Source organism: Gracilinanus agilis, chromosome 1, assembly GCF_016433145.1.
Source record: "Gracilinanus agilis isolate LMUSP501 chromosome 1, AgileGrace, whole genome shotgun sequence".
Classification (NCBI taxonomy): Eukaryota; Metazoa; Chordata; class Mammalia; order Didelphimorphia; family Didelphidae; genus Gracilinanus; species Gracilinanus agilis.
In genome coordinates, this window is record NC_058130.1 from 745,856,066 (window position 1) to 745,883,194 (window position 27,129).

Here is a 27,129-nt window from a genome sequence, read left to right on the forward strand (position 1 = left end):
AGAAAGGCATATAATAAAATTAGAGGGGTCATCATCCTATGACCTGGTCAGATCATGCTTGAATTATATTGGGGATGACCAAGGCAACCTCTGATTTGCTGGACTGGACCACCTTTTGTGGGGTTGGACATGTACTCTGCCTCTTTGCTAAGGGATACGTGCTATGCTAGGATGGCACAAGGAACTCCTGTTTGGTCCTTTGCGTCTGTGGATACAGCTGAAGAGAACTGGTGCCTGATAGCCCTTTTAGTCTAAAACAAAGGTGTCTGGCACATAGTCCATGACACTCTCAAGTGCAGCCCAAGTCATATTAAAATATGATTTGAGATATATAAATATAACAAAATAAAAATATAGAAAATGTTACATTTTAAAATTAGATTAACCTGTGGTCCTTGGGGATCATTATTTATGGTTTAGTAGCTTCCGTTTTTATTTAACTATGAAATTAATTTCCTGTGTCATCTTGGGAAAGCTCATATCCCTGAGAAAGAGGCCTGAACATATGTCTTTGGGAGTGTTGTTTTTATTCAGGAAACCAGGGTTTCCACATCATTCTTGCTAGAGAATTTTAGTGTTAAGGTCTATCGTTGTTGTTGCTGTTATTGTTGAGTCATTTAAGTCATGCCCAGCTCATTGTGACCCTATTTTGTAATTTTTTTTGGCACAGATACTGGATCGACTTGTTATTTCTTTCTTCAGCTGGTTTTATAGATGAGAGACTCAGGCAAGCAGGGTTAAGTGATTCGCTCAGAGTAAGTCTAGTAAATATTTGAGGCCAGATTTCAATTTATGAAGACGAGTCTTCCCAACTTCAGATCCAATACTCTGTCCATTGCACCACCCAGTTCCTTAAGTTCTAGGAGCCACATTTTAAGAAAGACATCAATAAACTGGAGAAGTGTTGAGGGAGAACAATCAAGATAGTGAAGATCAAAATAGTGTCCTTTAATGTTTGGTCAATGGAATACTGGATGTTTAGGCTAAGAGAAGTTAGTTGGGTCATGATAGCTGATTTCTAAGACTTCAGGAGTTATTATTTGGAAGAGAGTTTACTCCAACTACTTGGTTTCCGAGGGAACAAATGAGATCCAATGAGAAATTTCATAGAAGTTTCACTTTTTAGGCTGATGTCAGGAAAAACTCATAGAGCTATCCAAAAGTGGAATGAGTTTTCCTGGGAGATGGGTTTCTCCCTCTCCTTTTGCCCTATTTCTGGAGGTCTTGAATCAGAAAGTCAATAATCACTTGTTAGAAATGTTGACCTTATTTCAACTATGGCCTCAATATCATCTGGCCTAGTAGTTCTAGGCTGTTCCTTATTACTTATATGACATTGGGGAAATGATTCTTCTTCCTTGGTCATCAGTTTCCTCAGCTGTAAATTGAGGGGAGAGAGTGGAGATGAGATTAGACTAGATGATCTCTAAGGTTTCTTCCATCCATAGATTCTGTGATTCTTAGATAGGAATAAAGAATTGTTGAATTATCGTATCCCCTGTAGTTCCTTTGGTTTGCACAAGATATGAACAAGTCATCCTTGCAATATCCTATGTATTCTCCAGACACATTTCCTATAATAAAATTGACCTGAAGAGAAGACCTTTGCTTTGGTGAATCTACACCAGTGGGTGACCTTTTTACCACAAGCTGTGTTAAGTTGTCACATCCTGGTGGGAAAGCCATGATAAAATATCAATGGGAAATGAAATACTCCTTGAACTGTTCATGGTTGTGAAAATCTGCAGGGAGAAGAGGAGACAAACCCTGTGCTAAAGCTTTTCCATTCGACAGTGAGAAATTTTTCTGTTCTAGATGCTTCATTTACCAGTAATGGAAACTGAGGCAGAAGGGAATGATTAGTTAGAGAACTAGGAGTAGAAATATATAATGGTACCATTGAAAGAGATTGGATTTATAGTCAGAGGATTTGGGTTCAGATCCAGGTTCTTACAATCTTTGTGACTTTACGATAATTTAAATTTTTTTCTGGGACTCTAGTTTAGCTATTTGTAGAAAGACAGTTAGCTCAACACACACACACACACACATATACACATAAATAATAAATATGTTGATTTAATTAACATGTTATTTAATATTTTAATTTAATGAATTCATATATCTGTGCTTATATATTCATGTATGAATATAATACTATATGGCTAATAATATCTGGCATTTATAGAACACTTTAAGATTTGAGAAGCTCCTTACAAATATCATCACATTTTATCCTCACAATAATCCTGGGATGTAGATACTATTTATCTTTATTTTTTTCTTATGAGGAAACTGAAAGACAAATATTGAATAGAAAGATAAGATAGATGGAAGGATGGATTGTTTACTATGTACTAGGATCTTGGGCAAATCATTTCACCCTGTTTGTCTCAGTTTCCTCATCTGTCAAATGAGCTGGAGAAGGAAATGGTAAACTACTCCAGTATCTTTGCCAAGATAACCCCAAATGGGGTCATGAATAGTTAAGCATCACTGTAATGGTAGGCACTACCTAAGGTCTGGTAATATAAATGCAAGAAAACAAGACAATCCTTGCCCTCGAAAGGTTTACATTCTAATGAAGGAAAGTCACTGAGTGAATGAGAACTGGAAGAGGTGGCATAAAGTGGCATGGTATGGTGATGGAACATGGAGGTCTCACAAGAGAAGATGAAAGTTGAGCTGTCAAGTCCAATTGATCCATGGATTCCAAAGATGGGGCTGGGGAAGAGAGAAAAAGATGATGATGCCAGAGTTTAGGTCAAACGGTGAAGAGAGAGCTAGGATAGAAAATGAGAGGGATGGGCTAGTTGATTTCTGAGATCTCTTTTTACCTAACTATTATTCTATTGTAAAATAAAGTTGTTCTGACATTATTAAATGATATAATAATGTAAATAACTGAAATTTGAGGATTTTTAAAAAATTCACAGTATATTTTCTGTAATCTTTTATTATTATACTCATTTTACCTGAAGACTAGAGAGGTGACATGACTTGTCCAAGGTCACATAGCTAATATATGCCAGAGGTGAATTTGGAATCTTCCTGACTCCAAGTCTAGAATTCTAGCAACTTCCCCAGTCAACTGAAAACATATATTGTTGTCTCATATAATGAGAATCTTCATATAATGAGAATCTTAGGAGCAAAAATAAAAATTTTAAATTTTAATTAAATTAAATCAAGTTAAAAAATTTTAAATGTGTATCAAATGAAACTTCAAATCTACATACAAATAATTTCTATTTTATTTTATTTTATTTTATTAATTAATTTAGAATCTTTTCCCATGGTTCCATGATTTTTGTTCTTTCTCTCCCCTCGTCCCCTCCTGTAGCCAACAAGCAATTCCATTGGATTTTACTTGTGTCATTGATCAAGACCTTAAATAAATAGTTTTTAATGGATATACGTTTTTTTATTCAATTTATTTTTTTAAACCCTTAACTTCTGTGTATTGGTTCCTAGGTGGAAGAGTGGTAAGGGTGGGCAATGGGGGTCAAGTGACTTGCCCAGGGTCACACAGCTGGGAAGTGTCTGAGGCTAGATTTGAACCTAGGACCTCCTGTCTCTAAGCCTGACTCTCAATCCACTGAGCTACCCAGCTGCCCCCTGTATATATATTTTGAACAATAATACATATATAACCCGGTGGAATTATTTGTCAGCTCCAGGAGGGGGGAGAAAAGAGGGGAGGGAAAGAATATGAATCATGTAACCATGGAAAATATTCTAAATAAATAAATATAATTATTCTAATAGAGAGACAGCTAGATGGTACAATGGGGAAAGCATTCTACTTGAAGTCAGAAAAACCTGAGTTCAAATCCTGTCTAAGACATGTACTAGTTGTGTGACTCTGGGAAAATCATTTAACATCCCTCAGTCCCAGCTTTCTTACATATTAAATGGGGATGATGACAATTGCCCCTACTCCCCAGGGTTGTTGTAAGGATCCAATGAGATAATATTCATAAAATGCTTTGCAAATCATAAATTGTTTTATAATTGATCTCTCTATAAATATTGATATCTGTCAATATATAATGAAATTATACCTCATCATATATATATATATTTCATCATAGAATATATTAATATACATATGCATACATAAAAGTAGCTCACATTTATATAGCATTAATATACATGAGGAACTGTGATAAGTGCTTTACAATTATTATCTCATTTAATCCTCACAACAGCCCTGGGAGGTAAGTCCTGTTATTCACATTTTTCAGTAGAGAAAACTGAGAGAAGCAGAAGTTAAGTGACTTGCCTAGGGTCACACATCCAGTAAGTGTCTGAGACTAAACTTGAACTTAAATCTTCCTGACTTTAGGCACAGTGCTCTCTCCACTGTCACCTAGCTACCCACTTCTACATATGGGCATATGCATACATACATATATATTATAAATATACATATATATTTAAGTATGATTAAAACTGTAAGATCCTTGATGGCAGAGGCTATTTGAATTTTGCTTTGTTTCTCCAGCACCTGGTACAATATTTTGTATTATAGATTATTTTTATTTATTATTATATTTCTTATTTTGTATTCGAGATTATCATTTAATAACAAATTTTCACATTAAATGCTGCCTTTGACACTGACTGTGTTATTCTGGAATAGTTAAATAATCCTTTTGGGCCTCAGTTTCCTCATCTATAAAATGAGAGGGGTGGTTGTATTAGATGACCTAAAAAACACTGTTTTTGCACTGAATCTGTGATCCTTTTACCCTATTTCCAGCACTCTATTAGGAAGTTTTGGTGTTATTTGAGCTACTCTGTTATATAAGGCAGGCTCCTAACCCCCACCTAGAAGAACAACCTAGCTTAGACCTAGGAGGGGACAAATGTATACAAATAACTTCTGCACAATGTCATAGTAAGTTCTGTTGTTCTTGTTGTTGAGTTGTTTTAGCTGTGTCTAACTCTTTAAGCCACCATTTTGAAGTTTTCTTGGCATAGATACCAGAGGCATTTGCCATTTTCTTCTCCAGCTCATTTTACAGATGAGGAAACTGAGGCAAATAGGGTAACATGATTTACTCAGAAATGTTCTTGATAAAGACACTGGAATGGTTTGCCATTTCCTTCTCTGGCTCATTTTACAGATGAGGAAACTGAGGCAGATAGGGTGACATGATTGACCCAGAAACATTTGAGATGTTCTTGCCAAAGGCACTGGAGTGGTTTGCCATTTCCTTCTCAGGCTCATTTTATAGAAGAGGGATCTGAGGTGAACAGGGTTAAGTGACTTACACAGCCAGTAAGTGGCTGAGCCCAAAGATAAGTTTTCTTGACCCCAGGCCCTGCACTCTATCCTCTGTAACACCTAGCTATGGGAAGGACCCTTAGAAAAGCTTCAGAGGGCTAGAGGAGTAGAGGGGTCAGAGAGATCACTTCTGAATGGGGTGATTCCTGGAAGGCTTCAAGGGAGAGGTTGCCTTTGAGGTGAACCTTCCAACATATAGGTCTTTCCAACAATAGGGTTTTCCTAGGAAATGATAGGAGGAAGTTCAGCCATTCTGGGTTGATTGTACCTTATTACCAGAGACAAAAAATTGTAGAATATGTTTAAAGGATGGTGAATAGACTGGGAGAAGGCATGTATTCAGAGGAATAATGTAAAAGCAAACTAGAAAAAGCAGATTGAGAATAGTGATTCATTGAAGAGGGTTCTAAGGATGTTGGAGTTATTTTTTGGTCTTGAGGAGTCCTTGAAGGTCTGGAAGAGGGAAGTAATGGGGTCAGAATTTTGTGATAGGAATCCTTACACTTACTAGCTTTGTGATTTGGGGCAAGTTATCTAACCTCTGGGAGTTTCACTTTCCTCTTCTCAAAAATAAGAGAAGTTAAACTTAGTTACCCTTCTAGAATCCTGTGATAAGTTATGAAAACCTGAAGTAACCTGGTACACAGGAAAATAATAAGATCATAGATCTAGGACTGGAAGTGACCTGTAAGATAATCTAATCCAATTCCCTCCTTTTGCATATAAGAAACCTGATCCTCAGTGATGCTGAGTGATTTGCTAGGTCTTAAGCATTAGAGAGGGTATTTGAATACTTGATCACTATTTCTCAAGGACTGGAACTTTAATTGTATTGGTTCTAAGGCAGAAGAGCAGTAAGGGATAGCCAGTGGAAATTAAATGACTTGCCCAGGGTCACCCAGCTAGAAAGTATTTGTGGCCAGATTTATGCCTGGGACCTCCCATCTTTAGGTCTGACTCTCAATCCACTGAGCCACCCAGCTGTACCTTGGGAGTCCTGAAAGAGCAAACAAACCCCAAAGTTCAAGAGGATGGGTTAGCTTTGGAAAGGAAGAAGATAAAGTACTTCCTTGAGGCAATTCCATAGAGCAGTATAGAGAGCATTGGGCTTGAAATAAAGAAGATCTGAGTTCAAATATTGCCTACACACTTATGAAATGTGTCCCTGGGCAAGTTATTTACCTCTCCTAATCTAAATTTCTACTTCTGGAAAATGGGGATAATTATAGCCTCTAACTTATAAGGTTATTGTAAGCATCAAATATCTATCTATCTATACTTCTATCTTCTATCCATTTATCTACCCACCTTTCTATCTGTCTATCTATCTACCTACTACCTACTTACTTAACTCTCTCTCTCTTAATCTACTTATCTATCTCTCTATCTGTCTGTCTGTCTATCCATCCATCTATCCATCTATCTATTTATCTATATCTATTTCTATCTATCAATATATCTATATCTGTCAAGTACTTTGTAAACCTTACAGCACTATATTAATGGTACCTGTTTTGAATTGTTGTTGCTATTTGTCTAAAGAAGGAGAGAGGGAAGAGACAGTAAGAGGCAGCAAAATTGAATGCATTATTGGATTTGAAGCCGGAGATCTGGGATTGCAACCTCAGGGAAGTCACCGCTCCCCGTGCCTCACTTTTCTCATAAATAAAAGGGAAGTTTTGGCTGTTGGGGCCTCCAAGGTTCATTCTAGTTCTAAATCTTTGACTCTGTGATCCAAAGATATACTTGCTTCTTATACATTAGTATATATTATATGTACATATAACATATATATTTTTTATGGCAAAATTACTCTGCCCTAGTTTGTTCAATCTATTAAAATGAACTCGAATCTCTCAGAAGCTGATGACAAGCCAATGGATGTCCAAGTACAATTTTACTTAAAACCCAAGGTGCCTTCCCCCCACTTGATGGATTAGTGAGTGAGAGCCCCCCCCCATATATTTCGTTGTCCTTCTATGACATCTTGCTCTCTCCTGTGTCACTCTGATGTTACGAGGTACTAATAATCCATTCTTTTATGGGTCTCAGGAATAATGAACTTAAATCTGGTCTTTTATGTCGACTCCTGGAACATAATTGGCATTTTTGGATTTTTGTAATAAGTAACATTCACTGTAGGGCAAGCCCCCAGCTTCTTCTAGACACTAAACGTTGAGGTCAGGTGCCCAGTGAAAGGACTAAGAGGCCATTTGTGGAATAAAGCTACAAAAATTAGTTCCCTCTGAGTGACGTCCGCCATGACCTCATGTTGCTTGCCTCCATAAGTGGAAGGAGCTAAGGTTACTGCCCCGAAATATGTAATTTATCGCCCAATTAAGGTTTGTGCCCTTGAGAAGCAGAGGTCAGGTGTTCAGACAGAGAAAGGTCCTCGGGCTTTGGTGACTGCGATTAATGTTTAACGGACTGTGTCTTGGTTTTTCACTTTTGCAAAGGAATGAAAAGCCTGCTTGACGGTGAGCCCAAGGTATTGTTGAGCATTACGGCTAAGGTGTGATCTATAGCATTGGGGCGAGCGAAGAATGGTAGAGAGAGCTTTTCTAGGAAATGAGCCACCTCTACATTGAGGATTGTCATCATGATCATCTCTTAACTCCAGAGCTTTGCACAGGTTGCCCCTTATGTGTAGGATGCTCTCTCCCTCCTCACCTCCATCTCCTGGAACTCTGGGCTCCTTTGAAGGCTTAGCTCAATCACTATCTCCCATAAGGAGCCTTTCCTAACTCCTCCAGTTAATAGTGCTGCACCAAAACCTTTAACCAAATGACTGCATTAGTCTTTATTTTGTATGAAGTTTAATTTGCTTATAAATATACCTGTTGCCTCTACTCCTAGTCTAACAGCATGTAAATATCTTGAAGGGAAAGAGAGATTTTTTCTTTATTTCCTCAGTGTCTATCACAGAATCTCAATCCATCAATCAATTGACACTTATTAAGAACTTATTACCAATGTATTAACAGTCAGGCCCAGAGATGGGAGGTCCTGGGTTCAAATTTGACCTCAAATACTTCCTAGCTGTGTGACCCCGGGCAAGTCACTTAACCCCCAATGCCTAGCCCTTACTGTTCTTCTGCTTTGGAACCAATACACAATATTGATTCTAAGATGGAAGGTGAAGGTTTAAAAAAAAAAAACTTATTACATGGGGCAACTAGGAACACAGTGGATAGAGCACCAAGCTTGAGTTCTGGCCTCAGATACTTCCTAGCCATGTAACCCTGGGCAAGTCACTTCACCTTAATTGCCTAGCCCTTGCCATTGTTCTGGCTTAGAATTGATACTAATGGGGGGAATTAGTTGGCTTAGAGGATTGGAAGCCACACCTGGGGATGGAGAGTTCTCAGTTCAAATCTGGCCTTAGACACTTCCTAATTGTGTGACCCCAGGGCCTAGCCTTGACTGTTCTTCTGTCTTGGAACCAATACATAATATTGATTCTAAGGTAGAAGGGAAAGGTTTAAATTTTTTTAAGTCAATACTAAGATAAAAGGTTAAGTGTTTTGTTTTATTTTTAAAATTTTGCTTGTTTAAAGAATTAATCATGTGCTAGACACTCTGCTCAAAGCTGGGAATGCAAAAAAAAAAAAATTGTGACATGCATACAAAAGAGCCTCTGACCTCTGAGCTTACATTCTAATGAGGAGGCAATATGTAAATAAATGTATATCTTAAGGATACATAAAAAGTAGAAGGAAGGTAACCTTGGCAGGGAAAGTTTGTGTGTCTCATTGATGGGGGAGTTCTGCAGAATGGAACATGTTTGCTGGATCTTGAAAGAAGCCAGGATTTTCAAGAAAAGGAAATAGGAAAAGAATTTCAAGCTTGGGGAACAGCCAGGACAAAAGCTCAGAGATGGGAGATGGAACCTAGTATATCTGGGATATAGATTACTTGGAGGAGAATAGAGTTAAGAATACTAGAGATGCAAGCAAGGACCAGATTATGAAAGATGCCAGAGAACTTTATATTGGAACTAAGGGGGAGCCATTGGAACTCACTGGAAGGAGGGCAGCAGGGTTAGACTTGACTTTTAGGAAGATAGCTTTGGCATCTCAGTGAGAATGGACTAATGGACTCCAGATGAGTGATCTGAGGCAGGGGACCAATTAGGAGCATTCCATGATAGTTCAGATGAGAAGCTTGATGGTATAAAGTGGGACAGTGGCTGAAAACGTTGAGATTTGGCAACAGAATTGATATATCGGGTAAGCGAGAGTGATGAGTTGAGGATGACACAAAGTTTGTGAATCTATATGACTTGGAGGACTCTTGGTACTCCTCATAATAATAGTGGAGCTCAAAAGAGATGGGCTTTGGGGAAAAACGATGAGTGCTCTTTTAGACATGTTGAGTTTGAGATGCCTACATGTCATCCATTTCAAGACATCTAGCAGATAGATGAAAACGGGGATTAGGAGCTCTAAAAGAAGCTAGAACTGAATGTTTTAATCTTGGATTCATCTGCAGAGGGAGGAAATTGAGCCAATAGGAGTTGATGAGGTTGCCAAAGAAAATAACATAAAAAAGAGAAGAGGGTCCAGGACAGAGCCTTGGGGCATATCAACAATTAGGGGGAAGGTCAAAGATGAAAACTCAGAGAAGACAGTGTATCCAGAAAAGATGGTGGTCAGTTAGAAGTCAAAAGCCAGATTAGAATGTGTTTTTTTAAAGAGAATAAAATGAGAGGAAGAGGAGGCCCTGAGAAGTGAATTTTTTGAAGGAGTTTAGCTGAGAATGGAAGGAGAAATATATAACTATAGGTAGCATGGAGAGTCAGATCAAATGAGGGTTTTCTTTATGTGAAGGAGACATAGGCCTATTTGTAGACAGCAGAGAAGGATCTGGTAGATAGGAAAAGCCTGAACAGGAGAGATATTAGAGGTAATGATGGGGGCAGCCTTCATGAGAAGACAGGTGGTGCTCTGCATATTTTGTATTTGAACTGAAAGCAAAGCATGTGTTCCCTGAGTATAAACAGAATTATTATTTTTATCATTCTTATATTCTTTTTTATTATTCTTATATTGTTACAAATCACCGAACATAATTAAATTGTTTTTTTTTTAAAGTGTGCTTAGAGCTACCCAGGACTCATAAAATACCCAGAAGGTATTGATTTCTGAAGGAATTGATTACTGAAATGATTTCAGTAAGACTGTATGCTTTTATAGTATATAATGTAGATGAGGATTTTCTTCAACTACTAGATTCAGCGATCCAGTGAGCTCTGAATTTCTGTGATTCTGGGATTTATTGGTACTGTTCTTTGGAATAAAATACCAATGGATGCCAAACCTTAGAGTTATCAGAGACTTACTGGGAATGATTAGAGTATGATTTGTTGCGAGTTTTCAGGAAGCAAGAGTTCCCAGAATAAGTAATTTATTTTTCCTAATGCTTTTGCCTTCCCTCTTAGATTAGCTCTAATTTATCTTGGATGTATTTTGTTTGTACATAGTTGTTTGCATTCCGTCTTTACCGTTAGACTATAAACTCCTTGAAGACAGGGGCTCTTTTGCCTTACTTTTTTGGTATTCCCAAGGCTTCACACAGAACCTAAGGTCTCAGTTGGCTTAATAAATACTTCATGCCTTGACTTGAACATAAAATGGATATGCTGGCTCTATGGACTCCATCATTTTCGTTGCACTATTTTACACACACGACACCTGGAAAAAGAGCAAAAACAGGGAATAAAATGATTTTCCCTTGAAGAAGTGATTTATTTAGAAAAGGCCTTTGTTGTTGTTGTTCCTTTTTATGGAAGCAACTACTGTTTTGTGCCTTTGAGCTGTTGGTAAAAGATTCAGGACAAATCAAATTCAGGTCAACTCATCCTGTTTATTTATGGGCCAGTCAGAACTCCTATTTGTCCAAGAGTCAGGTACAGCAAACTCCTGGGGCTGAGATGCATTTCCCTTCAGGCCTCCCCCAGGAATAGAGTGTCCTCGGTTTCTGTCATTTGGCCTCATTTTACAAGGTTCTTCCTGGCAGATTTCAGTGATGGTCAGTTCCCCCATGACCACCGAAACCCCAGTAGACATCTACAACTGTCCTAGAACCTTCCTTGAGATCCTTGTGTTTCTGTGTGGCAGGCCAACTAGGATGCATCATCCTTCCCTAACCAGCCATTCACAGAGCTGCCATACCTCTTGGGGCCTTTATCCACTCTCCACTCTCCTTCCACTGTGCCCTCTGGATATCTTGTTTTATTATTATTAAATTGCCCTTCAAATTAGATCTACACCCTCGCCCCCAAATCACTTTATCTTAATAAGTGCACATGCTGTTCTTCCCAATATAATGTAAGCTCCTTGAGGGCGAACATGATTTCATTTTGTCTCTGTGTCCCCAGAATCTAGCTCAGTGCCTGACATAAAGTATAAGCTTAATAAATTCTTTAAAAAAATTTGAGTCAAAATAAATACTCATTGCATGGGTAAGATGAGATTAAACATGGTGTGGTGGAAAGAAGGCTTAACCTAGGTGGATCACAGAACAGACTTCAGATCCTGGTCCAGAAATTTTCTAGTTGTGAGACTTTAGGACAGTATTCTTATCTGTACTATAATAATGGTAATTAGCATTGTCATTAATGATAATTAATAGTGGTGCTACTCGTACTGTTTCCCAGGGGAAAAAAAACCCAGTAAAATGCATAGAACTATCATTATTATTATTATTATTATTATTATTATTATTACAAGCAAGGCAACAAAGGTAACCAAGCATCAGTTTCCTAATCTATAAAATGGGGATAATAACAATTCTCTATAACACTTGTTCAGTCATTTCAGTTATGTTCAACTCTTGGTGACTCCATTTAGAGTTTTCTTGACAAAGATAATGAAGTGGTTTGCCATTTCCTTCTCCAGCTCAATTAGAAAAAAAAAAGAAAAAAAAAGTGCTTAACTGTAATAGGGGGATAAACTGGAGAGGAAGTCATGACTGGAAAGATGGCCAGTGATTAGATGTCTTTCAGCTCCCCTTCCAATGGCCCCCTACTACTGTGGCAAACAAAGAGGATTCTCTGAGACTGGTGGTAGTTCATCTAATCACTGGCCATCTTTCCTGTCATCACTCCCTCTCTAGTTTACCCCACCTTCCTTAATTTCTTTCTTAAAATCAATACTAAGTCAGGGCAGCTGGGTAGCTCAGTGGATTGAGAACAAGATGTAGAGATGAGAGGTCCTGGGTTCAAGTCTGGCCATAGGCATTTCCTAGATTTGTGACCCTGGGCAAGTCACTTAACCTCCATTGCCTAGCTCTTATAGCTCTTTTACCTTGGAACCAATGCACAGGATTGATTCTGAAATAGAAAGTGAAGGTTTTTAAAGAAAAGAATTGATAAGATATCAATTCCGAGGTAGAAAGAGAGTGAGGGCCAAGCAATTGGGGTGACTTGCCCAGGATTACATCGTTAATAAGCATGTGAAGTTAGATTTGAACCCAAGACTTCCCATCTCAAGGCCTGGTACTCTAACCATTTAGCAACCCAGCTACCCCTCCAGCTTCCTTTTATAGACGAGGAACTGAGGCAAACAAGGTTAAGTGACTTGCCCAGAGTCATATAGCTAGTAAGTTTTTGAGGCCAGATTTGAACTTATGAAGATGAAGCTTTCTGTTTCCAGACCTAGTGCTCCATTCACTGTACCCCCAGTTGTCCTTTATAACAATCAGAACTATCCAAATTTAGATTGGACTGCCTTAGGAGGAAGTGACATAATAGCTAAGGAGCCTATCTTGGAATCAAAAAGACATAGATTTAAATTAAATTTAAATCTTCCAGGTATTGCTCATGAGCATCATTTAACCCTCCTACCACGAGCCGTTTAGCCTTTCAATGCTTCAGACAACTGTCAATCAGTCAAAATAAACATTTATTATTCACCTAACACAAGTAAGGCATTATGCCGACCATGAAGCTCAACTCTCTACAACAGCTAGCTCTAGAGCACGTACTGATCAGGAGAGCTCTCAATAACCAGTAATAGCAATTCTCGTATAAAAAAGAATAATAATATACTATTGACTTCACAGAGTTGTTGGGAGATACTATTATTGTTATTATTATTTCTGAGCCTCAGTTTCCCCATCTATATAATGTATGAATGAATAAAATACTTAAATTGTCAGTTTCAAAATTGCTATGAAGAAAAGTTTTTTGTCAAACTAAAAGCAAAATATAAACAAACTAATCATCATACAATCATACTATTAGAGTTAGAAGAAACTTTAGTGACCAGGGAATGGAACCTCTTCATTTCATGGAGGAGAAAACTAAAGCCAGATAGGCTAAGTGACTGGCCCAAGTAGGAAGTGGTTGATAAGGATCTGAGGGAATGGTTGAACCCAAGTCTACCTGGTTCCATGGTCCAGCCCTCTATGCATTGTGCCACACTGCCTCTGATCTCCCTAAAGCCCATTATACCAGTTCCCAGTCAATCACTATCCCTGAAATGAATTGTTTTTTGATTTTCTTTAGGATTTTTAACTGAAAGCTAAGCTTTTATTTCCTTCCCACAGTATCAGAGAGCCGAGGGATTTTAGAAAGCATCCAGAGGTTCTCCCTGCTGCCTACCTACCTTCCTGTGAGCTACCACATCAACAACGCCGATATCTCCTTCTTCCTTAAGGAAGCCAACCAGGACATCATGAGAAACTCAAGCTTGCAATCCAGGGTGGAATCCTTTCTGATTTACAAATCCAAGATGGCGCCTGTGTTGAACGCCAGCTATGGGCCTTTTTCTGTGGAACAACTTGTGCCCCAGGACCTGCTGATACCTTCCAATCCATTTGGATCCACCAACAAGTTTGCTCTCAATTGGAAGCTAAAAGCCTACATCATGAGTGATAAAATCTACCTGAGTAGGCCCAGAGTTCAGATCCTATTCCATATAGTAGGCAGGGACTGGGATGATCATAGCACCACTGAGAAGCTGCCTTGCCTCCGAGTATTTGCCTTCAGGGAGACCAGGGAGGTGAGGGGCAGCTGCCGCCTGGCAGGGGACCTCGGACTCTGCGTGGCCCAGTTGGAGCTCTTATCCAGCTGGTTCAGCCCCCCCACTGTGGTAGCAGGTCGCAAAAAGTCAATGGACCAGTCAGAAGGAAGTCCTGTGGAGCTTTACTATTCCATCCAACCTGGAGATGAGAAAGGAGATTGCACCAAGGAAGAGACAAGGAAAAACAATGGCATCCGACCAGGTCACAATGATATCGATGAAGTGGGTCCCCCCTTGCAGAGGATTGGGAGCGTTTTCCTCTACCAAAGTCACAGTGGGAGCCCTTCCTGGAGGGAACTTTACTTAGATAGCAACGTCGCCATCCACTACGTGGCAAAGACTGCCAAACGAGGAGACGTTCTGACTTTTCCTGTTTCTGTCTCTAAAAATTCCACTGAGGATCATTTCACACTGAGGTAAGTTAGAAGAGCTCAAAGTTGAGATATACCTTTTCAATTCTGTTGTTTTCTTGGGAGAATTGTACTGTTGCCATGAAAATGGAGCCAGTTTTTAACATTTTGTAAAAAGAGTTTCCTTTTAGCATCCTACGGAAATTAAGGGGAGAAAATATGCCTGAATTGATAGAGTGTGGCTGGGTTTTGAGCCTGAAGACTTGAGTCTCAGTTCTCTTTGACACATACTAATTGTTGGACCCCGGATAAATCACTTTGTATAAAAAGTGTTTTAGCCAAGGCAGCTACGTGGCTCAGTGGACAGAAAGCCAGACCTGGAGATAGAAGATCCTGGGTTCAAGTCTTACCTCAGATATTTCCTAGCTCTCTGGCCCTGGGCAAGTCACTGAACCTCAGTTGCCTTACCCTTACCACTCTTCTGCCTTGGAACCAATACTTAGTAGTATTGATGCTAAGATAGAAAGAAAGGGTTTTTTTCCCCTTATCCCCTAAATCAGATAGGACATGATGGATGGTTTGCAATCTGATCTGTAGTTGGCAAAGGGATTTCCCATTCTAAAGGTCCCATGTGTTGACAAAATAACAGTTCATGTGGGCATTCAGATTGGCATATATTGAACTGATATTGGGTTTGGTCTATTCAAGGAAATAAATTGGTTTTTAAAGTTGTCTTTCTTAGTTTATCCAGAGTTGTCGTAACCTCTTTTAATTGCTTCTTTGCTTTGTTTATTGCCTGGAAGATTTTAGACTTCTAGAATGAGAATGACTAATACTGAACATTTGAAGGTTCAAATTATCTCAACCATGTATGTAATTGTTTTGAAAATCAGGACAGAAGAGTGTGAGTTGGGCAAATCTAAGTTCTATGTTATATGCATTTTGAAAACATAATTCATATTTGTATTTCTTGATTTTTCCTGTTATGATTTCAAAGTACCTCTTCACAACAATAACAAAAACGGTTGTTCTCGTGGTCCTAGTCATGAATTGGTTTCAACTCATTAGGTCCATTGGACTGATGGAAAACTGATATATCTTAATATATGAAATATAATTTGGAAGGAGATGGATCTAGGGAACTCTTTATACTTGTAATGTCAAAGGAAACAGGTTCGATTAGATGTGGAACTGTTGAGAAAGTTATTTAAGAAACCTAGTAGTGTGACATTCTAACATTAGTCTCATAATTTCTTCTAGATGCTTTGCATCGTATTGGAATGGTGTAAAACTTTTTTAGCCTCTTTGTTCTCCATTTTTTAGCCTCTCCCCTTATCATTCCATCCTCCACAGAGTTGCCAAAATAAGTTTATGAAAATTTGACCATGTCATCCCCTTGCTTAAGAAGTGCCAAATGCTAAAATCTCGATGTTGCTTTTAGAATGAATTATAAACTCTTCTGCTTCATATAAATACCTTCAATTTTTTTTAATTTCCTGGCTACCTCTCCAGACATTTCACTTTCCTTCTTTTAATACATGTTATGTCCTTGCCAAACTGGCCTACTCACTGTTCCCCAAATTTGGCATTCCATATATTTTTGTATCTTTGTACCAGTTGTGCCCTATAACTAGAAGCCACTCCTTCCTCGCTTCTAACTCTTAGCTTCCTTCAAGTCAACTCAGGCTACAACTTCTCTGTGAAACCATTTCTTATTCTCCTTAAATATTAGAATTCTCTCATTCCTGAATCTATTTTGCAATATATTTGTTTGTATGTCACATACCACACCCACAAAAAAATGGAGCATAAGATCTTTGAGGGGAAGCATTGTTCATTTTCTCCCCATTTGTATCCCATCTACTTGGCCAGTAGCCATGATCAATAAATGTTTTTTTTGCATCGTATGGAACTGAATTTAGTAAACATCCTCGTAGACACTGGAATGAATGCTATTTAGATAAAACTAATGGGATTTTGAAGTTACTGAGTTATTGGTAGACTATGCTATGGGAAGAGCCCTTAGAGAACATAAGAGTCAGGGGGCCTGCGCTAAAATCCAGACCTTTATACTTAGGATCATAGATTTATATAGGCTTAGATCCACAAGGGACCTTGGAAGCTGTGAGTTTCAAAATTAATATCCAATATTCTAAGTATTATATTAATAAGATTTATTAATAATAACTAACACAAAAAGCAAAAGTAAAAAAAAGTCAGCTTTCCCAGCCACTCACTTGAAGAAAAAAAAGAGCGAGGGAGGAGTTACAGAACTCTAAAAACAATAATGTTAAGATGCACGTAAATGAAAAGGGAAAAGGAATTTGGGGACGAGGAAAGAATTCTGGGAGATGGAGTCCAAGAGTTCAAGATTTTTTTGTAATTACACAAAGCCAACCATCCAGGCGACCCTTTTAACAAATTAGAAAACTGAAGCTAATTTGGGTCAAGTGATTTGTTTGCCCAGCTAGCAATGGAATGAGGCATGACTTGAATTCATATCTTCTGTCTCTAAGGATGGCATTCTGCTCCCTGTGCCTCATAGTGGGTCTTAGAAGTTAGAATCTGAGATAGAGCTATACACTTGGGAGTCCCATTCCTCATCTGGACTAGAGGGCTGCAATAGATAAACTTAAATCGATCAACCAATCTACCACTAAGCACTTATTAAATGCTTATGATATGTAGGTACTTGGTTAGGAACTAGAGACATAGAGAAAAAGCCAACAAATCTGTCCTTCTCCTCAAGTGGCTTACATTCTAATGAGGTAGGGGGATACAGTGCATACAAATCAGTATATAAGACACACAGAGAGAAGAATGGTACTCACTGCTGCCTAGAAAGGTGGAGACATCCTGCAGAAGTTGGCAATTGAGCTCAGAATGAAAGGAAGCTAGGGATTGTGAGAGTTGGAGGTTGGGGGAGAGAACATTTCAGTCATAGGGAAGAGCCAGGAAATAGGCAGAGGGATGGGAAATAGAGTGTTCTGTGTTGAGAACCAACAAATAGTGTGTATAGAAGAGTAGGATATAAAAAGACTTGGAAGGATAGCCATATGGGGGCCATGTAGAGAAGATCTTTAAATGGCAAAGGATTTTGTCTTTGATACTTATCTCTAAATACTGTACACTCGACTCATTCCACTCTGAACTATGATGCTGACCTTTCTAGGGGTCACAATTCTTCTCTCTAATAGGGAATTGCATTGGATAAACCTTTGTCGATAAATTTATCAACAAGTATTTGTTAAATGCTTATGATATGGGACAGCTAGATATCTCAGTTGATAGAGTACCAAGTCTGGAATTAGAAAAACCTGAATTCAAATCCAGTCTCTGACATTAACTGAGTGACCCTGGGCAAGTCACTTTACCCTAATGTCTCAATTTCTCCATGTGTTATAGGAGCAGGAAAAAGAAATGGCAAACCACTATCTTTGCCAAGAAAACCCCCAAAAGGGTCCTGAAGAGTTGGACATGACTGAAACAACTGAGCAACAAGTTTATATAGAGAACCTTTGGATACTAGTTATTGATTAGCCTACACTTAAAGAAAATCATTTTGGTAAATAACTGGAGGATATATTGGAATGAAGAGACATAAGGCAGAGAAAGAAATTATAAGGCTATTGTGTGGCAGCCTCTCAGCACAGTAGTTAGAGAGCCAGGCCTGGTGTCAGGGGAACCCGGGTCCAAAACTGACCTCAGACATTTTTTATTGTGTGACCTTGGGCAAGTCACTTAACCACAGTTGCCAAGTCTTTACTGCTCTTCTGACTTGGAATTAATATTAAGAAGGTAAGGACATAAAAAAAGAAGAAAGTTATTGTCATAGTCCAGGAGGCAAGAGATGATGAGAGCCTAAATAGACTGATGGCTGTGTGTGTGAAGAGAAGAGAATGAATGTGAGAGATTTTGAAGAGAGAGAGGTTGCAAGATTTGGCAGAGGATTAGATATGTGGAATGAATAAGTAAAGATTCTAGAATGGTACTGCAGTTTTGATTCTGGGCGACTATATGGTAGCTCCCAATACAATAATAGGGGAAATCAGAAGATTGGGAGAAAAATGAACTCTTGATGAACAGCCTCAAATTCATAAGTGAATTCTAAGGAAAAGTTCCCAGCACAAAGAATAGAGAGGAAAGAATGGTAGGGGAGGCTTGAAGAAAATAGAGAAGGTTTAGGATGGCCGTAAAGTGTTAAGAAAGGAATTAAGAGGGAGAAAAATGATATTAAAAATGCTTTGATAAAGTGAGATTAGCTTGTAATAATTAGCTATCAGGCCCTTTAAATCTCTGGATCTCATGGAAGATAGTTCTCATTAGATTTAAGAAGTACCAGATGCTCAATGGTATAGTAGAATGTACCCTGGATTTGAAGTTAGAGAACCTGGGTTCAAATCTAGTCTTAGACACTCAGTACCCATGGGCTTAGCATACATCACCTCAACCTCTGGTCCTCGGTTTCCTCCTCTATAAAATGAATGGTATTCACTAAAGGACCCTTTCACCTCTGAATCTATGTGTCTAAATACTGTCACAAATACTTCCACACTTTGTGGCAGGGGGCAAATCATTTCACACCTGAATCTCAGTTATCTCTCTAATAGCTGAAGTTCTTCCCACTTGAGTTTATTGTAAGGCTCACATGAGATCATGTACTTTAAGTGCTTTACAAACTTTATAGAGCTCTATAAATATCAGTCATTACAATTTTTTTTTGGTCCTGAATCATATGATTGTCTCTGTGGTCGAGGGAGACAGATGCACTGTGGGTTGCTGAATAGACATGATTGAGCCAACCCTATCGCTGAATCTGGCAAAGTGTGCAGGTGTTTTTATACTTGAGAGAGAAGAGTTTGTTCTTGTGCATTCTCCAAATACTAGTTCATTTTCTTGTCCCCACAGTCTAGAAGAATATAGGCTGCTTCCTGGATCACGATCGATATCCATGTTAATTTTTTTTTTTCAAAATTCAGAGACTCTGCTTGGTAACGCCACAGATGCTACCATTGGCCAAATTTTGAAGGTTTTAGAATATCTTATGGACAGCTAAATCTGGAGTGGGGGAGAGAGAGAGTAAGACATATTCTCAGGCAGGTTTCTAGCCAGTGCTCACTACTTAAAAAATACCTGTTGATTATTAGTCATTACCCTTTCAGAAGACCACTACCGCCATCTTTCAATAATCACAACATAAGGTATATATTGCCCATTTGGGTTATGTGTATATACCCTTAGAGATTCTAACTGTAATTTCTTTGAATAGAAATCTCTGGAATCTCACCCATCCCGATCCAAAGTAAACTTTAATTCTTGCCTAGTAGTGTGTGGGGGGAAACAGGATCAGGGTTACTAGACAGGCTACTCTGCTCTTTTGAGAGAGGGCAATAGATTAAAATAACATTTAGCAGCCTTCATAAATACTGGTATTTTTGGTTAAATTATTTTGAGGTTCAGGCTCCTTCCCTGGTATCTCTCTCAAAGGGGAAGGAGTGTAGCTTATATCTAAAAGCTTTGTTTCTTCCCATTTGATGCTAATTATACAAAGACCTATCCAGAGAGTAAATAGTAAATAAATCCATTCACCCAAGAAGATAGCAAATAGAAATTAAAGACGTTATATAGATTAGAATATGCTAGAAAAGACATTAAGCAAATGCATTTTCATGCTGGGAGGGAGTAAACAGTTTATCTGTGAAAGTTTCTGATTTCCCTCCAAAAAAAAAATTTCTCTGAAGTCTGTAGGGAGGCAAACTAGACCCAGGGATATGTCAGGAGCTTGCTCTCAGCTACATATCTGCCTTCTCAAGTCTTTTTCTTGTTCTTTCAGAGTCTCCACCAACCTTAAAAAAGTCTAGAACAGTGATGGTGAACCTTTTAGAGACCATTCCATGTCCTCCCACCAGAGACCGAGTGCCCCTCCTCCCCAACTAGCCCCCTTACCTCAGATAGGGGAGGGAGAAAGGGAGAGGAGTGGTCTGGGTCCTTCACTCAGGGGAAGGAGTAAGTGCTTCCATTGGGCTGCTGGGCAGAGGAGTAGGGGATAAGAGGAGTACATAGAGAGGAAAAGGGGGGTAGTAGCTCTGCCCGAGTCCCTCTGCCTTTCTAGTAACTAACTCTGGTAGGTGATGGCACACATGCCCACAGGGAGAACTTGGTATTCCATCTTTGGCACATGTGCCACAGGTTCACCATCATGGGTTTAGAACCATGTGACTCTTCTCCAAAAGCAAGAAGGAGGAAGACTGACTCCCTTCTCCAACACTCTTCAGCCATCTCAGCTCCTGTTTCAGGCATGCAGCAGTGAGTATCATTCCTTCCATCAATGGGCAGAGTCTTATGTAAATGAACTAGACTTGAACCCTAGGTTACAGTAATAACAACAAATAGCACTAAGGACTGACATTTTCATAGTACCTTAAGGCTTGTGGAGTTGACATTACAAATATTATCTTGAAAAGTTAGGGTTTTCCAATGAGAGAGAAAGAGAGACAGAGAGAGAGAGAGACAGAGAGAGAGAATATGTGTGTATGTAGACTGATATGTTATCACCACTAAGAAATGGAGGCACCATTGATTCCTAGCCAAGCTACTCTCTCCAGATCTCTAAACAGTGGCTAATAGGGCCCTGGGGTAAGACACTGAATAAATAGAGACAAGTTTGCTCCAGGGAATGAGAGAAAGGGCTGTTTAATGAGAACAAAGAAAAGCTTGGGCATTCTGAGAAATTTCCCACTTGAAAAAAACATGCAAATTTATTTTTAAAAGACTTCTACAAATTGAATAAATTATTCCTAACTGTAACCCTAAAGGTACAGATGGACAAGCTATCCAGCTAATGGGAGGGAAGTGGATTAAAAATCTATACCTGTCCTAAAACTTGGATGAATAAGCCCTGACAAAGCTACCCAGCTTTGAAGAGAAGGAAGATGGGGAAGTAATAGAAGAAAGGAGGCATTTGAAGAAAGGAGAAATAATAGTTTGCATTTCACAATTAAGGTTTGCAAATCACTTTAAGAATGAGATCCTATTTGATTCTCAAAACATATCTTTGAGATTAGTGCTGTTATTACCCCCAATTTATAGATGAAGAAACTAAGGCTGAAATTAAGTGACTTCTTCAATGGTTACACAGGGCACACGTTTAAAACCCTGCCTTCCTGAATCTAAGTCTAATTTCATTACCTTTTGAAATAATTCAACACTTTACTCATAGATGGTGCAAAAGGAAATGCAATCCAGACCTGACTAGAATATCACACATTTCATTTTGGTAGCAGTGTGCACATAAGTTATGTTATGCTGCATAGATTTCTGATTGCAAGTCTAGAGAAAAGAGGAGGGAGAAAGAGAAAGGGAAGAAGAAAGGAGAAGAAGAGGAAGGAAGAGGGAAAAAGAAGAAAGAAAGAAGTGGAAGAGAGAGAAAAGAGAAAAGAGGAGATAGAGGGAGGAGGCATTTTTATATGCTATACACTGGGCTATGTATGTGGCTTTACAAATATTTGCAGAAGAAAGGGAGAAAAGAAAAAAGATGAAAGGAAGGAGGTAGAAAGAGAAAAAAACAGGAAAAGGAGAAAGAGAAAGGGGAAGGAATAGGATGTGGGAGAAAAGAAAAAAGGAAGAAAGGAGAAAGGAGGGGAGATAAGGAGAGAGAGAGAGAGAGAGAGAGAGAGAGAGAGAGAGAGAATAGAATAGAATAGAATAGAATAGAATAGAATAGAATAGAATAGAATAGAATAGAGAATTGTTATTTATAATGTGGCCACCAGAGATAGAGAGTGATGACTGGAAGTGTGGGAGAGTGAAGTTATGATACAATGGAAAAGTTTTGTTTTTGTTTTTGTTTTCCCAATATGTCTGCTCCCCTAAGAGAGAAGGCTGGAACAGAAGCACTGTTTTCACTACTCAGGTCATTTTGTTGTTATCATTTAACAAGAACCAGAGTCTCTACTTAGCCAGGCCCTCAGTTCTCTCTGAACGATTGGAAATAAAATTTCATTTTCTCTTCCTGCTCTATGATGAATCTGACAATTTAGGACTCCATCTCTTTTTAAAAAGAGACAGACAGGGGTCAGACAAGTAACTCAATGGATTGAGAGCCAGGCCTAGAGATGAGAAGTCCTAGGTTAAAATCTAGCCTCAGACACTTCCTAGCTGTGTGACCCTGGACAAGTCACTTAACTCCCATTGCCTAGCCTTTACCACTCTTCTGCCTTGGAGCCAATACACAGTATTGATTCTAAGATGGAAGGTGAAAGTTTAAAGAGAGAGAGAGACAGACAGACAGATTTCTCTTCAATTGAGTAACAGGACTCATTGCTATTCCCCCACCCCACTTTCTGAGACTTCTTGTTCTGTCTGAGCCTGAATGTGAGAGGAACCCATTTTCATGCCTCTACTCCCATTTTCAATCACTAAAAGGTAATGAGGCCTTGAATTTATGCCTCCCCACCCTATCCCCAATTACCAGAAGGTAATGAGGCATCAGCTAAAGTAGCTAAATAATTGTAATATTGTCCAAAGAATCTAATAAGGCAAGTTTGGTTGATAGACTTATAGATTTAGACCTGCCTTTGACCTTAAGGGCAATTGAATTCAGTCTTACTTAGGATATAAGTTCCTCCAAGGCAGGATTTGTTTTTGCTTTATATCCTCAGCACCTATATGCCTGGTACATAGTAGGTGATTAATCAGTATTTAGAGAATGAATAGAGAGAAAAGGCCTTCAGAGACTGTGATTGAGAACTGACAAGATTTGGCAACTGATTAGATATGAAGGGGTTTCATACATGCACATATCCTACCTACAGATTAGGAACAAAAATTTTATGAAATATCTGAAAACTAAGATTCCTCCTCCCCCACCCGATGCCTTTAGACTCTACATAGAAATGGAATCACAAGAAGCTTTCCTTTTACTTGTGTCTTCTCTCTCTCTCTCTCTCTCTCTCTCTCTCTCTCTCTCTCTCTCTCTCACATACACACACACACATTCAGCCTCCATATCTATCAGTTGTTCATTCTTATGACTTTACCACGTTACTCATCCAGGCTCAAACCCAGTTCTGATCCACCTTTTCCCTGGACAGTTGAAACTTCCTGAGTCATCTCTATTCCTGAAGTCTCTTCTACTCCAATTTGTTCTCTACTCAGCTGCCAAAGTAATTACCCTGAAGCATAGGTTTGAGAAGGTCACTTGATAAACTCTAGTGACTCCCTATCTAAAATGTCAAATATAGAATAAATATTTTTGTCACTTAAAGCTCTTTTCTATTTGCTTCCTTCCTGCATTTGCAATTTTCTTAGATTATCCTCTCTTCCACACCCTTGCCTTCTCACCACACACAACACCCATTCCTCAGGCATTATGCCATTGCCTATTCCTCATCCCAGTAATGTCCTCCCTTCTAGGCTCCAACATCATGAGTCCCTAGTATTATCTTGGAGATTGACTTAACTGATAATGGTTTAGTCCTTCACAATTAATCATCATATAATATTTCTGATACCACATAAATGGGTTCTCCTGGTTCTGCTCACATTGCTTTGCATCAGTTTATATAAATCTTTCCGTGTTTTTCTGAATTAATCCTTTTCATTGTTCCCTATGGCACAATAATATTCCATGACAATGATACAACACAACTTGTTCATCCATTCCCCAATTGTATAGAGCATCATAAATTTGTATAATGGCAACTCCTCACTTTCCAATTCTTTACCATTACAAAAGAGCTGCTAAAAATATTTTGGTAGAGGGAGGTCCTTTCTCTTTATCTTTGGGATAGGGAAACAGGAGTGGTACTGCTGGGTTAAAGGGTAAATTGTTTTATGGCCCTTGGCCATTTTGCTCCTCAGAAGTGTAATAACAGTTCCAACAGCAGTGTATTAGTGTTCCAATTTTCCCACATGCCCACCAACATTTATCATTTCCCTTTTTCGTTATGTTAGCCTGATAGGTGCGAGTTGATATCTCAGAGTTGTTTTACTTTGCTTTTCTCTAATCAATAGTTATTTGGAGTGTTGTTTTTTTTTTTTTTATCAGTATAGACATTTTTAGTTTTGTTCCTCTGAGAACTGCCTGTGTATATCCTTTGACCATTTCCAAATGGGGAATGCTTTATATTCTTGTAAATTGGGCTTAGTTCTCTATATATTTGAGAAATGGGACCTTTGTCAGAGACATTTGCTATCAAAATTTCCTCAAATTTGTTATTTCCCATATATAATATGAATGCTTAAAAAACCAACCCTTAACATCCATCTTAGAATCAATATAGTGCATTGGTTCTGAGAGAAGAATGGCAAGAGCTAGGTAACAGGGGTTAAGTGACTTGGCCAAGGTCACATCTAGGAGCTGTTTGAGACCAGATTTGGACCCAAAATTGCCCATCCCTACCCCTGGCTCTCAATCCACTGAGCCACATCTATCTATATATATATATATATATATATATAAAAGAGAGAGAGACAGAAAGACAGAGAGAGAAATTTTCATAAACAATGAATCAATTTGCATTTTGATGAATTTACCTTGTTTGATCTTAAGCAGACTAAGCAGGATAAAAAGTCCCTGTCTGCAAGGGGCTTATCTTCTAAAGAATGAGATAACATGTAAATAAATTGCTGCATAAAAGAAACATACAGACTAAATGGAAAGTAACTTTAGAGGAGAAGGCACTAGCAGTTGTGGGGGAAGGAATCTGAAAAAGACCTCCTGAATGAAGTGCTTTCAGAGCATAGACTGGCATTCTAAGAGGTAAAGGCAAAGGAGAACATTCTAGGCCTATAGGATAGCCCATCTAATGATATTAAGAGGGGTAATGCAGATGGAGGCAGGTGACTCAGTGCATGGAGTCCTGGGTCTCGAGTAAGGAAGACTTGGCTATAAATGTGTCCTCAGACACTAACTACATGACTTTGGGCAAGTCATTTAATCTGTGTTTATGTCAATTACCTCAACTGTAAAATGGGGATAATAATAGTAGCTGACTCAGTGTATTTAAAGTCCCAGAGATGGGAAGTTCTAGGTTCAAATCTAGCTTCTAAATACTTTCTAGCTGTGTGTTCTTAGAGAAGTCACTTAAACCCCATTTCCTAGCTCTTACAGCTCTTCTGCCTTGGAAACAATATATAGTACTAATTCTAAGACAGAAGGTAAGGGTTTAATTAAAAAGGAAAAATAATAGTACCTACCACCCAGGATTGTTATGAGGATCAAATAAGATATCATTTGTAAAGCGCTCAGCACAATGTCTGACACACAGTAGGCACTATATAAATGCTAATAATAATAATTATGGTAATTATTATTATTAAATGGAGTGTCATGTTTAAGGAACAATAGGAAGGCAATTACATTTAGATTGTATAGTACATGGAGTGGAATAACGTGTGAGAAGACTGCAATGGAAAAAATAGGAAATGGACTGGAAATGAAGGACTTAATTTTTTTCTCTTTATATACTTTGTTTTAAAATATCAAATGTTTGTTTTCCTCCTCCCACATCCTCTTCCACTCCTGAAAGAAAAAAAAAACCAACCAACCAATCAATAAATATTGTCTATTATGTTCAGAGTACTGTGCTGGGAATACAAAAAGAGGCAAAAGATAGTCCCTTCAAAAGAAGAAAGACAAAATTTGTATAACAACTGTGAATAGTTAAACAAAACAAATTCTCAGACTCTGTGTCCAAAAGTGTATCTTATTCAGCATATTTTGTCATTTTCTCTCTTTCACTAAGTAGGAAACATTTGGTAACATTGGTTTTTTAGAACCAAGATTCATTGATCTGAGTTCTGAAATGTTTCAAAGTTGTTCCTTTTTTTACAATGCAGTCGCTACAATGTAAATTGTTCCAGTTCTGCTCACTTCACTTTGTGTCAGTTGATGTCTTCCCAGGTTTCTCAACAAATGTCTTCTTCATCATTTCTTATAACACAATTATATTCTATTATATTCATGTACTTCTACTTATTTAGTCATTACCTAACGGCTGCACACACTTAGTACCCAGGGCTTTTTTTTTTTTTTTTTTTTGCTTCCATAGAAAGAGCTATTATAAATTTTTTTTTACATAGAATACACACATATTACACACACATACAAATATTTGTATAGGATACATATATCCACATATATGCCTAGATGTATGTGTATATATGTACTGCATATATACAATATTTTCCTCTTTCATCAATCTTTGTATACTACAACTGTATACAATCAATTGCACACAATATATATGTATAATATCTTCCTCTTGTCTCTATTTGTATGCAATAGCCAAACAATTTTATATAACCAATTGCATACTACATATACATATGTACACTATTTTCCTTTCCTTTAGCTCCTTGTATACTATATATATATATATATATATATATACACACACAATTGTTATAATATATATACACGCACACATAATATTTTCCTCTTACTCCAGCCTTTTTT

At 38.3% G+C, this 27,129-nt stretch overlaps 1 protein-coding gene across 1 annotated transcript in view; it reads left to right on the forward strand.

Annotated features, from left to right (window-relative positions):
* Window positions 1-27,129, forward strand: part of LOC123232317 (transmembrane protein 132D-like) — a 1,040,749-nt gene that overhangs the window by 229,791 nt on the left and 783,829 nt on the right. The window contains exon 2 of the mRNA XM_044658730.1: window positions 13,844-14,735. Coding sequence (XP_044514665.1) covers window positions 13,844-14,735 — 892 coding nt within the window. The remainder of the gene's footprint in view (window positions 1-13,843; window positions 14,736-27,129) is intronic.